Source organism: Melospiza melodia, chromosome 3, assembly GCF_035770615.1.
Source record: "Melospiza melodia melodia isolate bMelMel2 chromosome 3, bMelMel2.pri, whole genome shotgun sequence".
Lineage (NCBI taxonomy): Eukaryota > Metazoa > Chordata > Aves > Passeriformes > Passerellidae > Melospiza > Melospiza melodia.
The window spans coordinates 112,965,497-112,981,314 of record NC_086196.1 but is presented as its reverse complement, the minus strand read 5'-3'; the positions used below and the strand labels follow the sequence as shown (position 1 = coordinate 112,981,314).

The 15,818-nt window shown below is 45.7% G+C and overlaps 1 protein-coding gene across 8 annotated transcripts in view; it reads right to left on the bottom strand.

Annotated features, from left to right (window-relative positions):
• The window catches only part of SPTBN1 (spectrin beta, non-erythrocytic 1), a 115,641-nt gene that overhangs the window by 63,266 nt on the left and 36,557 nt on the right, over positions 1-15,818 (bottom strand). Inside the window, exon 1 of one of the 8 annotated variants that reach the window (XM_063152729.1) lies at positions 4,650-5,065. The exons of 6 other annotated variants lie outside the window; for them this stretch is intronic. In XM_063152729.1, the coding sequence (XP_063008799.1) occupies positions 4,650-4,758 (109 nt within the window). In that variant the 5' untranslated portion in view covers positions 4,759-5,065. Of the gene's footprint in view, positions 1-4,649; positions 5,066-15,818 lie in introns of those variants that run through there. One more of the 8 variants, XM_063152728.1, reaches the window with a different exon arrangement.

Below are 15,818 nucleotides of genomic sequence, written 5' to 3'. Positions count from 1 at the left end.
TCAGGCTTTGGAGCTGCAGACATCAGAAAATCAAACAAAATTTGCCACACAAACAGGAATTTCCACTTTTGGTGGATCTGAGAACATGGGGGGGAGGGGGTAAGCCAAAAATCCGAGTAACCCAGACACATTTCATGCAGAATGAAATTCAGCCTCCCTGCATTTCAGCTTGAACAGAAATTACCATGACAAGAAATGCCAGTGACCCATTTGGTAGCCAAAGTAGGATGTCCCAGGTCAGTAATCAGCGCCTGCAGCTATGCAGGTCACTGCTCCCAGGAGACTCAAACCTTCCCAAGGAAAATCAGGAAGGCACTGCTGGAACTGCTGCTCAAAGGGCACCCACGGGAGCAACTCCCAGGACCCTGGTGTCACAGAGGAGTCTCTGCCTTAGTGCAGGACAGCACTGAGACTCCTGCAAACTGCTCTGCTGGCAGCAGGAACTCCAAGTTTAACCTTGAGCATAGACAAGGATTTGGGGGAAGATTTTCTTGCAGCAAAAGCTGTGGGAAAGCCCTGCTTGGTAACAGAAAACCAAGAAAATCTTCTGCTGTCCTTCAGCATGGATGGGAACCAACCTACACATATACTCATACATGATCAAGCTGATTACCAGTGGCCACTTGAAAATTGAAGTGGTGTGTGTCTCTTTTTATGCCAAACCTCCTTGGGTCATTGCAGATCAAAGGATTCCAAGCCAAGGAGCTCCTCTGCTGAAAGGCTCTTTTATCAGAGATAAGGGCTTTGCCCCAAACACCCAAAATACAGTTGCATTGCCTTTCCTGGTGCAGGCAGTGCTGTGCCTCCACAGTCAGCTTTGTATCCCCATAAACAGAGTTAAGAACTGATCTTAAATACCTCTGATGAGAAAGGCAGCTCACCCTTCCTACAGCTTATTCCAGCGTCCAGTTTTTCAAACACACTATTTCTTACACGGTTCAAAATAAAGGCACTTTGTCTCGTGCAGCCTGAGCACCAAAACACACCAGGCCCTCAATAAATACCCAGTGTCCAGCCTGAAAGGCAGCATTACAAAAATGCCCAAACCTGAAATGTCTCGCGCAGCAGGACACACGGCAGAGCTTCTTTGAAAGCTGCCTTTCCTCTGGCACTTATCAGGAGTGCCGATCTAGCTCACCCCCATCCCCCCAAGATTTCACATTTGTAATTACCACTGGAAATCTCACACCTCGGGCACAGCCCCGGAGCTGAGACCCAACTTTCCAATGACAGGGCAGGAGCTGATAGAGTCATCCAGCTCCCGAATGCCAGCGATGTTAATAAATACCACTGTCCTGCTAACCGGGAGGAAAGGAGCCCTGGAGCAGTGATGAAAGCTGCTTCCCCGTGCGCCCTTCCCGCTGCAAGGTGATACAGCTGCAGGGATCTCCTTCCAAATTCCTGACTCGTGTTAACCTCTTCCTGCCAGCTCCTACAACAATCCACAGGATCCTGCCACATTACCATAGCACGGGTGACAGCCTTCATTTTATAACAACAACAAAAAAATATCTGGCTTAATTTGCATTTAATTCTTAAACGTAGCAGGACAAACTCTCCACTGAACCTGCACAAGCTCCACGGCAACGTGTTTGCCACAAACAAGTTTTGGGGTTCTGTCTTTACTTGCAGGAGTAACTGCAGCCGTGCAACCTGATCCCTCTGCACTGCACAAGTGGCCATGAGAACCAAAACTCCACGCCTAGCTTTAAATGATAGCAACCACTGATAGGATCGCTCACTTATCATTCCAGGACCAGGTGAACTAAGCATAATAGGAACTTACTGAAACTTAATAAAGGAAACACAACTTGCTAAAGCATTTTTCTCCCCACACCTGTGTCACCTTTCTCACTGGCACTCTCAAGTATGCTAAACTCCTGGATTATCCACACTGGCCTTCAGGGCTTCTTTTGACACAAAGAGAGTCTTGATTCACTCCTAGCAATGGCTTCTGCCACATCCTGCTTCTCTCTGGCCCATCAAGGCAAATGGGAGCTGGGATCCCCTGCCAGGTGACCCTTCCAAGGGCAGAAGGAGCCAGTCTGGTCCCTTCAGTGCAGTCCCACAACCTGCACTGGCTTTCACTACTCGGCTGGAAAATCTGCTTTAATCACCCCACAACCATCATCTAGCTTCCTTACAATCATCACTTCAAGGCATTTAAAAGAGGTGGAACATAGGAGTGCCCAGGGAATCAGGTATGGTGTGAATTTGCTTTGTCCACAGCATTTTGGGGCAGAATTAGGCTGGCTCCTCTCCTCATGTGAAGCTGGCAGTGTCAAACCTCATGTGTTGTCTATCTTAGGGAAGAGGAGATCAGGGAGACTTGACTTCTACCCATTCTCTTTGTACAGGGCCTGAGCACTTGCTCTGTGTTATTTTGGATAAAACAATATATTCCCAAGTGCCTTTTTGAGGAAATCTCAACATTTACTAGATCTAAACAGTACCTTGCTATAATCTAGTGCAAAGTTGGGGATTCACATGGTAACTGTAGGAACTGTGAAGAAAAGAGGGGTAAATTCAGTGTGTGAAGGACATGAGCAGAAGTTAATCTGTGTGGTGCCAATGCTGGTACTGCTCCAGAGAACCCTCCTACCCAGAGCAGGAGGGGGGAAACAATTATCAAGGAGTATCTGATTATTTGAAATGTGTCTGCTCTACTTGTTTGTACACCTCCATTGTGAAAGAGGTAAAAGTGGTGATAAATCTCTAATTTAAAAAAATTACATATAATCAGCTCATCTGTGCTGGGCTTGAGCCTTGCCCAGTGCCACAGAACTCTCCCTGCTCCCACCAGAGCCTTCCAGCAGGAATGCCCTGAAAATCTTACAACTCCAAAACAATGGCTTTGTAGACATTCTTCAAGCAAAGAGCCACTAATCCGAGGAAAGACCTCTTGTGTCAGCAGAGCTAAGCCACTCCCTTTCCATCACACACGATATTTTGTATGGTTATTTAGCATTTCATGGAGTATCTGGTGCATAATTTACAACATTGCCTGCACCTATGCTCCACCCTGAACAAGATCACTGGCAGCACTCCTTTTCAAGCCTGTGATGTGAATAAACAGCCACAGGATGGTCTGCTGCAACACTGCACAGAATTTACTGCACTTTATCTCTTCTGCTGGAGGAAATTGCAGTACTTTAGGGAGAGCACTGCATCTTTTTTTAACCTTTTTAAATCAACTCAGTGCATTCCACTGAAGGGAAAACTCACTTTCTGTGCTTTCAACAATGCAGTCTGCTTTCCTCTTTCAGTGTGATGTAAACACACAGATAATGGATTCCTGAAGCAGTGACCCTGAAAATGATAAAATCTGCCTTCTTTAGACTGCTAACTAAAGCAGCAAAGAAAGAGGCATGAGCCAGGTTTTTCTTCATGCCACAAACTTAGTTCTTTCCAGCACAAGTACCACAGCCTAAGACCTGACAGATGTCCAAGATAAAGCCTGTAACGCATTCCCTTGTGTGCAGGTTTGGAGCCTGGATTTTCCATGCCTTGTCCCAGGAATTTCCGTGTTCCCAGTGTTTAGGATGCTGTCATTTTGCCTCGTTACATGCAGTGTGCAGCCATTGCTGTGAGCCAGTTTACAAGATAAACCAAGTGCTATGAATGAAAGATTTTTTTTCCCTCCCTCCTTAAGCCAGCAAATAGGAACAGTCTTTGCACTAACCAGGCTCTTGCCCCCTTTCTGACAGGAACCACAGACCACACTTGCAGCACAGACCAGAGTAAATTAAGAAACATGCACAGAAGGGCAGCACTTCACTGTACTCAGGCTGCTCTGGGACTATCTGCAGAGTCACATGGATCTAGAGGAGGAGGTTTGGTTTCAGTGAAGAATTCTTTTTTATTTTGCAACTGCAATCCCAGAGTTCATTCATTGTTGGGACGTGTCTTCCACAGAGAAACAGCAGGGCTGGTTTTACCCTGCCTGAGGCACGGAGCTGCTGGGCACCATCCTCCCCCTGCACCGGGGTTTGCAGCCCGGGCCGAGGCCTACCCTCCCTGCAGAGAGCACACAGCACCCCCAAAAAACCCTCTGCTTCTTACACAGACTGGGAGTTTAAGGGGAACATATTAAAGGACATTCTCCCTGTCTAAAAGCAAAGAAAACTGGGAATGTTTAAGTACACGAGTGCTTTCTCATATATCTATAACATGAGCAAACGAATTCGTTAGGGAATTATGCAACTGCTCTTCGTTTGAAGAAGTGAAGCCACCCGCCTTTGCAGGAGGTCCACAGGGGTTGGAAAGAGCCCTTGCTCTGCAAACTGCACCCAAACACAGCCAGGATTTCTGAGTGATGGTCGCTTTTAACTGTACTTTATTTAAGGATAAAATAAATAGCAGGCTGCTTCCTCACTCTCCCGCTTATTGTTCTAAGAGACGTGGTGTGGCTTAGCCCTCTTTGCAAGGCTCAGAGGCTGGACACACACCTGAACCCCATGTAAGGCTCGGGACACCTTCGGAGTGAGAAAAGCCACACAGTATCCCTTAAAAGAACTCGGAGCTTTTTCCCACAGCACGAATTTCGTCCTCTCTCACTAGCACCTTGGTGCAAAGAGAATAAGCCCGGACTAACATGTTTACAAGGATCACAGCATGGCAACACCTCCAAAAACCCCGCACAGGCTTACCTTGTAACTGCTTGAATCGTCCTTCTAACTGGTTATAGTTATACGGCACCTGAGCTGCGTATCCTGGGGACAACGGCCCGGGCATACTGGTTGATTTTTGTAATTCCATTTACAGGTAGCGCAGGGATACGATGAACTGCAGCATAAAGGAACCACAAGTTTCTTTACCACACATCCAGGTAAATCCCAGCTTCCTCCAGTAGTTTGGCGTCAGTCCCTAGCGAAAACGCTCCCCCCTGAGCCCTAAGTAAATAACAGCTTCGGTTCAAAATCCAGCAGTGCGGCTTGGCGGCAAGCTCTCTGTAATGGATTCAAACGTAAAGCACCAAGAGGGTGGTTTTGGGTTTTTTTTTTTTTCCCAGTTCCACAACAGGCACCTCTTAAGTGCTTGAATCTGGTTCAAATGCTCGTCTGGCTCTGGCGAAACCAAGTGAAATAAAATCAAGCGTGCGATTCAGGCCGAGGCAAAGGCAGCATGGAGCCACGCGCTGCCGCCCTGGCCGGCGCTCCCAGGAGCCGCGCACACCTCAGACCTTTCTGCTGGTTTGTAATATAAACAGCAGCCGCCCGGGCGCAGGCTGATGTCACTCGATTACCATACGGCACGGTGGAGCAAAGGAAGGCTGTACCAAGGGCGAAGGGGCGGCGGAGCAGGGGAAGAGCGGCCCGGCTCATGCAACGCCCCAGCGAGTCCTTCCGCCGCGCCGGGAGCGGCTGCCGCGGGGTCCCGGCCCGCCGCCGCGCACGGTGGTACCTTCCCAGCTGGAATTACAACCTTTTGTTAGGAGCCTCATGTAACGGAAAAGTCTCAGATTACTATCACTTGAAAAGGAGGGCACTTTTCTTTATTTATCTGCGGGGCTGTCGGCTTACAGAAGCACCACACGCACACAGAAGCGCTCATTCAGTATTTAGCACCAGGCGAGGAGGGGACGCGGGGAGATGTACGCTCCAGCACACCGGGAACAAACGAAAGCTTTGTCGAAAGGTTCTTTAAACAGGCAATTCCTGTCACTTCGGTTTATGTTACTTGACGATATTGAGGATTTTGACATGCCCTGTGCATGTGGCTCCCTGCCCAGTTATCAGTGTGCTGGGTATTACTGCGAGATTAATGGGCTGTGCGCGGAGGGGGAGGGCTCTAACGTAAATGAGGATGCCTCGCCGAGCTCTGACTGGCACCTCAATACCCTGCCGAAACACAAACGTGCACAGCGGCAGCAGCAGCTGGGCTTGGCCCTGGAAGCCAGTTCCTGCAGATGGTATTAGATACAGGATGTCAGTTTTCCCTCAGGGACTTGAGCTCCCAGCCCTCACTTAGTTGTAAGTGAAATTAAAAGGTCAATTCCACATTCATAGTCTCGGTATATAACATTTGCCTGCTCATTTTTAAAACTGCTGATAATGTTCACACAAATGTTTTCTCTTTTCTTCTTGCATTTCCAAATTCCTTTCCACTGGAATCCATGTTCTCTCTCCTCCTCCCACTCCATCCCTTCATTAAACATTTCAAAATGTTGCCTTTGTTTTGATACTGTCATTTCACAAGGTTTGAGCCATATAGTAATTTCTGTAAGGACAATTTCTGTGGGAGAGGCTCAACCCACTCCCCTCCTCACTGCAGACCAAGGTCCTGCTTGGTGCAAGGTGGAAATTCAACCAGCCACTACCAGCACATCAGGGAACAAATGTGCACAAAGTCCAACCATGAACACTGCCAATTTAGTGAGAAGTGATGGAAGCTGACATTTCTCAGCTGAAACTGGGGTTTCCAAAAACACTTGGACTGTTGAAAATGTCTGGCACACTACTCCTGAGGTCATAAATGCATTTAAAATATTTATGGCTTTCAACTATACTTTTACTAAAGTACCACCATAGCTCTAGTCCATAGTTATTTATATTGATACAGAAGGGCTTTTACTGGGATATTTCAGTGCCTCCCTTCATTTCAGTATAGCTGTATTTAGACAAGACTCCTGGTACTACAGCACAACTCAAGCAGAGCCTAAAACATTTCTGAAAGCTGGCCTTCAACGCCTTCAGCACTACCCACTTGGTCACAAAGGAATCCTCAGCTGCCCCAGACAGGTTTTACAGTACCAGGGAGCAAAGTGGCTGTGTAGGGGACCAGGCCCTGCAGGCTCATGCCCTAAAAACACGTCTGGAAGGAGTCAGGGGGACCTGAGGAAGCACCTGCAGTTGCAGCCCCAGCAGGCAGGATGCTGCTCTCCGGACAAGAATGGGCTGATATGGCTCCTGCTAAACCCTCCCCTGAGCCAGCTGTCCCTGCAGCACACAGGCACCCCCACCAGCCCTGGCCATGGGCTTTCCAGGCAAGAAGAGCAGCACAAAATACCAAAGGCACCCAAATTCCCAGCAGCAGAGCTGGGTAAGCTGAGCCTTTAGCACAGCAAGTGAACTCTGCTGAGCTGGAGGAGCACGTTTAGCCCAGCACACAAGTATAGGCTTATTTCCATCACGGATATTTCTCCTGCAGCTTCCTACCAACAGCAGCTTTTGCCTGCCATGCCTGACCTAAGTTATAATTAAATGCAAACCCTTCTCCTCAAGAGCAGGCAGGCAGCCAGGCCCTACCTGCAGGCATATCAACTCATTCTGTCCCACCTTGAGCAAACAGGTGTTGCTATGTGAGCTCAGAAGGTAAAACTAAAGTCCAAGTGACTGACGGGGAAACTGGAGCATTTTTAACGCCATGAAGGCCATAAGTCAGGAGCTTTTCCCCAGCTGAAAGCTTTCCCAAAACTTTTGGCAGGCAATGCACTAATGCATGTGGTCATTATTAAAAATATTAAGAAGTAAACTATTACAAAAGGAAAATACTGAAACCTAAAAATACTTATTTAGCTTAGGCCCATATAAAACAAAGACTGGCCTTACCCACCCCATCATGAAGCATTAACACCACACACACACATTTACATTTCAGCTTCTCCCCTTTGGGACCACTGAAGCTGGCAAGTTCAGGAGATACTGAACAAAATTTGGGGTTTAATATATTTTTTTATCCCTGTCCCCTCTCTGTCCCTCCCAATTCTGGCCTGCCCAGCAGCACTAAACACTGCCTTAAAGGGAAGGAATTGCAGCAGCTATGGAGCAATGCAGGCTACACAGTGAATAGGGTGGAACTTGTGCTTGAACTGAGCTTATTTTGTTCAAGGTTTGATAAACAGAGACACCTGATGTGTTGTCAGCAGCACTTGCTGTGAGTGTCTGACCTCATTTGAGCTGCCATCCAGGTTGGCATTTGGGCAGAACAATGTGCCCCCCAGCAGCAGATGTGACAGACTCTGCTGCTGATGGTTCAGCTCCTGGGGCTGGCCCTGGTGCCAGGCTCAGCTGCCAGGGCCTCCCTGCTGCTCTGCTGGGTACTGCCGTTCATCTTAAAGGCTCTGCTGAACAGGTTGGTGGGAATTCAGTGGAAAGAGCAAAGCAAAATGGGGACATGTCTGTGTTTGTGAAATGCTACACCGTATGTAGCAAGGCTGCTTCCAAATGGGCACCCTGCCAGCTCCCCATCGGTGTGAGTCACACCAAGCCTAATCCATCGGGCTGCTGCTGCCTGCAAATGAGTGAACCTGAGCCCTTGTCTGCTGCCGTGTGGCCACGATGCACCGGATCGATCACAAGGCTCTGCATGCACAAAGCCCTTTGTGACACCCCAGTTCTACTCATTTCCCCTGTTTATCTTTAATTGACTAAGCCCTTGACAACACTAATTAGATAATATGTTATGGAGGGGATTGAATGCTTTAAAGCCATAGATAGCTTTGGAGCGCTGGGCCAAGTGCAACTTATCACATCAACACAGCTGGAAATGGTCCATGGTGTAATTCATTAGTGATTACAGTAGTGGAGAAAAAGAAGGACCAGATCATATATTAATCTTAGCATATTGAGAAGGGAGGAGAGTGCTGGGTTTTGGGGTTTGTTTTTGGTTTTTTTTTGTTCTCTAAATTTTGTTCTCAATGTTTTGCCCATAACTGTGCAATAACTTTTGCTGGCACAGTTTGAATTGTCCCAGTCTCACAGCACTGCCAGGTGATGATGGCTTGTGTACTTGTTCAGAGTGAATAAAACACAAGTGATTATCCACTTAGCCATAATGCAGAGTGTCCTAGCTGACATGATCAGAGCTTTGCAAAGCCTCAAGGAGAACAAGAGGTTGATTACAATAATATTATGAATGTACAAGCAACATTTAGAAACAGCTGCTTACCCCAGAACACAAAAGGGTCTCTCCTGGGCTCTGTCTTTACATGGTTCTGAAAAATGCTGCTGAAGTGAACAGGATCTGACACAAAGGAGAAAAAACTGGGGTTTCTAAGGAAGAAACTAGTGTTAGATCCAGCAAAAGTGCCTTCCAAATTCCTAATTATCAATGTTTCTATGCCAGAGCTTACAATAATTATGAGTCTGGTTAATCATCACCCTTGTCTTTACTCTTTTTTGCTCTTGTAAATTCTCTAGTTGGTGGCTAACTAGGAAAAAAAAAAAAAGAAAAAAATAAAAAGCTACCAAGATAAAAAGGATGATTTATTAAACTAAAATGCCAGAGAAATCACGTAACGTTTTTCTCCTCTCCTGAAGGTGGGTAAAGTTCCTACACATCCCCTAAGTGCTACAATTAGGAACTCAAAACTTATTATCACCCTTGACTCCATCCTCACAGTAAAAACAAAACCTTTCTTTATATATTGGAGCAAAGAGAGAGAGGTTTTGCTGGGGATTGTTCTAGAACATAATAGGAAATAGTTATTTTTACCCTATTTGACAATTTGCATAACATGAATCCTGAAGAGTTAGCTGGTTTCCCTCCAGTTTTTATCTGAGATGCTGGAAGCAGGGAGCAGCAGCCCACACACCAAGCAGAAATGAACTGCCAAATTCATTATCTCTGCTGCAGGTATTGGAGGGAACAGAAGCCTTCAGTTTGTAACCTGCCATGTCCTGCAACACTTGGTAACTCTCTCACATGCTGCTGAAATGGTGAAATGAACACAAGCAAACCAAGAGATCTCTTCAGTAATATTTCCACTGCAGAAAGTATCTCAATGTTTCTGTTTAAAGGAGATTTTAGGACAGTGGCAATACCCTGTCATTGGTTCCTCCCAGTCCCTTTCAGATACATTCTCTGTGACTCACACGGGTTTTGGAGAGCCAGTGCAATGCAGAGGCAGGGAAAAGAGGCCCATGAAAAAGTAGGAGACAAGGATTTTTATCACAGAAGGGTCTGTTTACATCCCTTCCTTTTGCCATGTCTGGGCTGGCCTTCCAGCAGCTCAGCTCTGAGTCCCAGGTACAAACCAGCTTTGGGCTCCAGGTGAATCTCTAGGTTGTGACATCTGAGACCAAAACCTTTGGGAATTTTCTCACAAACCAGGCCAGAATATCAATTTATTACTGAAACTGGGTCAGTTCCACCTGGTTTCAGGTTTCAGTTTACACAAGTCCCAGATTAACAGGGAAGTTGACATGACTTTTGTAACAGCATGTCCTTGCTAACTGCACGAGTCAAACACCTGCCAGGAAGGACAGCAGGGAAGAGCTACAGGAGGCACTTGCAGAACATTTCAGAAGAAATTTCTGTTTCTGTGGGTTTGCATTCCAGCCTGTACTGCTTCCCATACTCCATGAACTCACCAACACAGGGAAGTCACCCTGAAAAGCTGTAACTACATTTCCAGGTTGCATTTGTTGCCCATGGAATGCACTTGGCTTGCTCCCTGACATAGATGGACAGCCCTTACAAAGCCTGTTCAAACAAAGCACACTGCACAGGTACAACTTAACACACTACTGGCTGGGAAATTTTGTCATGAAAACACTTGCTCATTTTCATGCAGAAAATTCTTTTTGATGGGTTTTGATTTGCTTTTTCAGAAGCTGGCATTATTGTCATTGCCTCTGTCTCCTTTGCTTTCCACCTGAATTGCACCTATGTTTATATGTATGGGAGAGAGACACAGAAATGCCCACAACCCTTTTTCTCCCTTCTGCACCATTTTGTTTCTCTTTCTTTTTCTTTTCAGTCTGACCAGGAACACAGATACACTGTTGCTACACCATAATCACTCAGGCATGACAATTCAATGTCTTGCTACTCTTGAGTAAAATGGAAATTGGGTGGAAACAAGCAGCAGAATACAGTGATCTTTAAAAATCTCCACAAGCCACAGTATGTTCCTATCCGGAAATTGCCACTTTCCACAAAAAAGCACAGTGATCAGTTGACAAGTATTAACCGTATTCCAGAGCGATGGACTTCATTTTTATATGATGTATTGAAAAAATAATACATTGTACAAAGGGATGTGCAAACACTGCCACTTGACACCTCTCTGCCTTCAAGGCTTAATAAAGGAAGAAAAACTTGAAAAAATCCTCACACAACATACACATACAAAGTGGTTGACAAAAAAATTAATAGTGATTGCCTTGCTCACTAAAAGAGCTGGAAACTGTCAGGGAGAATGCTGGAAACTAAAGAAGTGGAACTTACAAGTGGATTTTCATCACCCTCTCTACGTGGCTGGTTCTCATCCCCATTCCTGTTCTTTTTGCCTCTTCCCCATCAAGGAAATTCATCTCCAGGCAATCTGGGTTTATATCTCTCCAGGATATTACCTCAAGATAAGAATCAAAGCTCTGATCCCAGGGAATGATTTCATCACTAATCTTTCCCCATTAGAAGAGCTCCAAGGTTAACAGAAATTAGTAAACATGTCTGAATCCTGCACGAATTTCACTTTGCAGTGTGCTCTGTTAGACATTATTTATACTTCAGGGAGTGCTTTCAGGCAGTATCCCAGCAACAAATAGAAGGGGAAAATGCAAGGCACACTGCAGATTTGGCTGAATAAATAACATAAATACAGAAACATTGCTAGTTAGATGCTAAAGACATGAGATGAGAACATTCTCTTCTGCATACACATTTTTTGTGGAAAGACTTCTTTTGAATTACAGACTCATGACTAGGTTTTGAAATTCATCCACAGCTAAGCTCACCCCTGAGAGAAGTCATAACCTTAAAAAATATATATATTGCCAATATTGGCATGAAGTTTCTACACAGAAGAAATCCTTTCCATTAAGATTATTTAGCAAATTATCTAAAAACAACCTCATTATTACAGTGAAGGGTCTCATGGTTTCCCTGTATTAAATATCCCTAAAACATTGACTCCAACAGCAAAGAACATTAGCAGCCTTCTCAGTCTTCAGGTTTCCCATGAAGGGCCATCTCTGGTCAGGTTCCCAGCTGGTGTAAGACAGCATGGCCTCAGAGCAGCCAGGGGAGAACCCAGTTTATACCAGGTAACAATCTGGCTGGGAGGTCTCCTCTAAATTGTCAGCTTCAGCATATTATCCCAGGCTTAAGAGTGCCTGGCTCAGCTCTCACTGACTGCACAGAGGGTGTCTCCCAGGGAGCATTTCTCCTTTCCCAGAGCAGCTGCAGCAGCCAGAGCTCTTTACCCCCCCTTCACAACTCCTGCCCTGCTGATGCTGAACACTGCCTCCCACTCAGCTCAGTGTTTTGGGCAGCCAAAAGCACGTCCCTTGGTGCTCTTACTCTTCTCTAATGCCATGGGGATGAATGGATGAGGAAAACTGGAGTAGACAGGAGAGCAATGTGCTGTGCTGCTCTGGGAATGAAGGCACAGCTCCCACCTAAGGAAGCTCCCTCTGGAAGTCAGGGCAGTGCCATGGCATTGAAATGTCTGGGTATGGCCATGCAGGCTGACATGCTGCAGGATTATCTCCATGCTCAGCTCACGGGTAATATCCCAAAGGCAAACACACCTATGCACACAGAGTCAGCACACATGCATCAGCTTTCTCTGGGTACAGATGGCTTTTTATATTTAGGCTTAACTAGAGCACAGAATTCTCTTGTACCTTATTTTGTTAAATTACTGCATTGCTGTCCAGGTACAGAGTCCTCTGTGCATAAGGACTGGCTGATGCCTGGAGCTCTCCTCAAGGAACTATGAGAAGCAGATATGGACCTGTATTCCAGCCCAGGAGCTTAAAGAATAGGAATTCCAGGATCCAGGGATCAATCAACACAGGCTCATGCTGGCAAGATGCTGGGCTCTCCTGTATACGTGTCCAACTCAGCAGTGCTGAGTGCTGAAAGGATTTCAGTGGCGACGCAAAATGACGGCAGCACTCAGACTTTCCGGACTGGGGCTGCCAGAGCTGCTCCTATCCTGCTCCGTCCCCAAAGAAACAATAATCCTCTTTTTCCAGCCCCAGCTCATCCTGCCTGAACAATGCATGCCAGATTACAGTCATTCACCAGGATGCAACCACTGTCATGCACCACTCTGTTACTAAGTACTCATAAATCCTGTCCATGGAGCAGACAGGCACACGCAGTTCCAGACAATTCCTAAGGTACATTCAGCAGGACTTCTCAGCAGCTCGGCTCTCTACTCAGGAGGCTGCACAAGGCCAGGGATTTAATCAAACTACCAAGAACCTGACTTACGCCTTGTAGCTTGCAACATGACTTCTTGGATTCTAAAGAGAGAGAGGGCAAACCCCCCAGCCATGCCCAACTGAAACCAAAGATCACCTTGTTACAGCAGCAAGATACAAATTACCTGGGTACTGAGCTACATTTTCTATCATTGAATACATTGTTTGCTTCTACTTGGGGGTTCTTTTATATTTCACAGAGATACTGGCTCTTCTTTTAGGGTCAGTCTGCTGATAATCTTTAAAAATAAACCCACTAAGAACAAAGTATTATTTATTATCTGGTTTTTGCTATCTGCTTTAGAAGCAGCTCTCCAAGGGAACTTTAAAAGCCAGCACATTAATGCACAGTGGCAGATGGGCTGAGCTTTTCCTTGCTCTCTGATAAGAGCACACGGCACATCAGGAGTCCTAGCCAGCACCACAGGTGACATGTGACAGTACAGCAACCTCTCTGCTGCCCTGCTCCTTCCCTTTGTGCCTGCACGACACACAGCACACCAAATGACACTGCTGCTTCTAACAACTGCGCATTCTGAGAGGGGTAGAAACGACAGAAGAAATTGGTCCAGAAGCAAAATCCAGAAGGAAAGCATAGGGTGAGGTCAACATTTGGAAAAGCTTTTGCTGAAATAATTCCATCAACTTTTATCTGAGCAAAACAAGATTTTTGAAAATAAGCTTTTTCATGCTCAGCTGGGTATGCCTGCATTAGCCTGTAGCTCCAAACAAACCCATGGGCTGACAACCGGCTCTGCCACACCCGTGCAGAGCAGATTTCACTGCTCTTTTATTTCTGTTTAGTCTCAAGTGAATCCTTCACATGCCCTCTCAAGTTGATTTACTAGCATCACTATAATGCTGAGCTCTCCTTTCTTATCGCTTGCTGCTATTAAAATTAGTGACTGATTTTTAAGTTCTGGACAGCTCAGGGACAGGATACTTAGGAAACGCCCAGCAAGAGCTTATTCTCAATATGCTCTTTCAAAGCCAAGAACAAATCCAACGTTTGTTCTCTTGAGCTCTAAGTCATTGTACTTTGCCCTTTTTTATTGGTTTGAGACCTGAAATTCATTCTGTATGCTCAGAGTGAAACAGAAATTTTGCTATGAGAAAGATACTCGACAGCAGGGCCAGGCAGGTGTGTGATACCTCGTCAGTACTAGAATCTTCCTTTTCACTTCTTTGTGGGGTTGTACTGCTGACTTTTTGCACTGCAGCTGTGAGGGGAATGGCTCAAATATCAGGGCCACAAGGGGCTAATTAGCCCCACTTAAGGTACCCAGAACTTTCCCACTAGAAGTTTTCTCTAATTTTTTTTTTTAACCTTATGAAATGGCTGTTGCATTATACTAGAAAGAAAAAAAAATCAATAGTGTAACTTCAGGAACAATTTCAATGCTTTTTTTCCCCTCTTGCTGCTGGGAGAATTTAAGGGACTGGCATGAATGATGAGCCTATTTTGGGCAACTAAGGAAAGCTGCACAACAAATGCAGCCTCCTGGCTTGCCCTGCAAGGCTCATGAACACCACATTGTGCAACACCAGTGAGTGCCCCAACCTACGCACGGCCACACGGGTGAGGCTGGAAAAGGAACACACTCCTGCCCACACTAGGACTAGGAAAGTCCTCTCATTTCATAAACTTTGATATTGGTTTTAATTCATGGGCCAGAGAGCTGAGTCACAGACCTTCTGGTCACTTGGATGAACTCAGAGGATAAAAGGGCAAAATATAAATGAGCAGAAAAGCGAGTAACTGTAGCCAAGTTTAATATTGAATTAGCTAACTGAAGGAATGGAAAGTTCTGGAGGTGACAACTCTCACACTACTGAAAACAGCACCTGAGCTGGCAAGCATGGCACACCTGAGCCTCACAGCTCAAAGGCTGAGTGGGAAAAATTCTGCTCAACAACTGAACTGTTTCTTAAGATTTTTGCAAGAGCTTTGTGCACCAAGGAGCTGCACAACAAATCCTGTTAGCTAATGGTCCTAGACAGACGAAATCCAACCCCGAGGATTTGTGAATGAGGAATCTTGCACAAACACGATATCTTTTTGGCTCCTACAGAGCAGGTAGAATTACCTGGTCTTCCAGCAAGACCTTCCAAAGAACCACGGAGAACAAGGACAGGTGAAAGATGATTTCCTACAGTGGGATACCTTACTTGGTGAAGAAGGGATCAGTTACCTTCTTCTCATATCAGTTGCAGAGTGAATTACCTCAACATGAATGGCAACCAATCTGGTTGCATATCCCTCCAAATCTGGATTCTGATTGAAAGTTGAGTTCCCAGATGATTTCTTGGTTTTAAACCAAAAGAACCCTTTGCATTCTGGTTTTCATGGTACACAGACTGCTTTAATAACATTGATTATCAGATGCTGTACTAACAACACTGGTTTTCTCCTATTATTATATCATACTTGCTTTACCTGAGCTTTCCTTCAGGACATTGTTCCAATCACAGATTATTCTGACCACCACCTCCTGCCTTTGTTGTTTAAATATTTCAACATCCCGATGGAATGTGGGGCCATCAGGATTCTTCCTACAGTGGAGTATCAGACACTGGCTACAAACCTCACTTCTTATTTCCTCACTCTTTGCCTTGCTTCACCTCAAAGGAAGTAAGTTTCACTTCAATTACAGTGAAGCA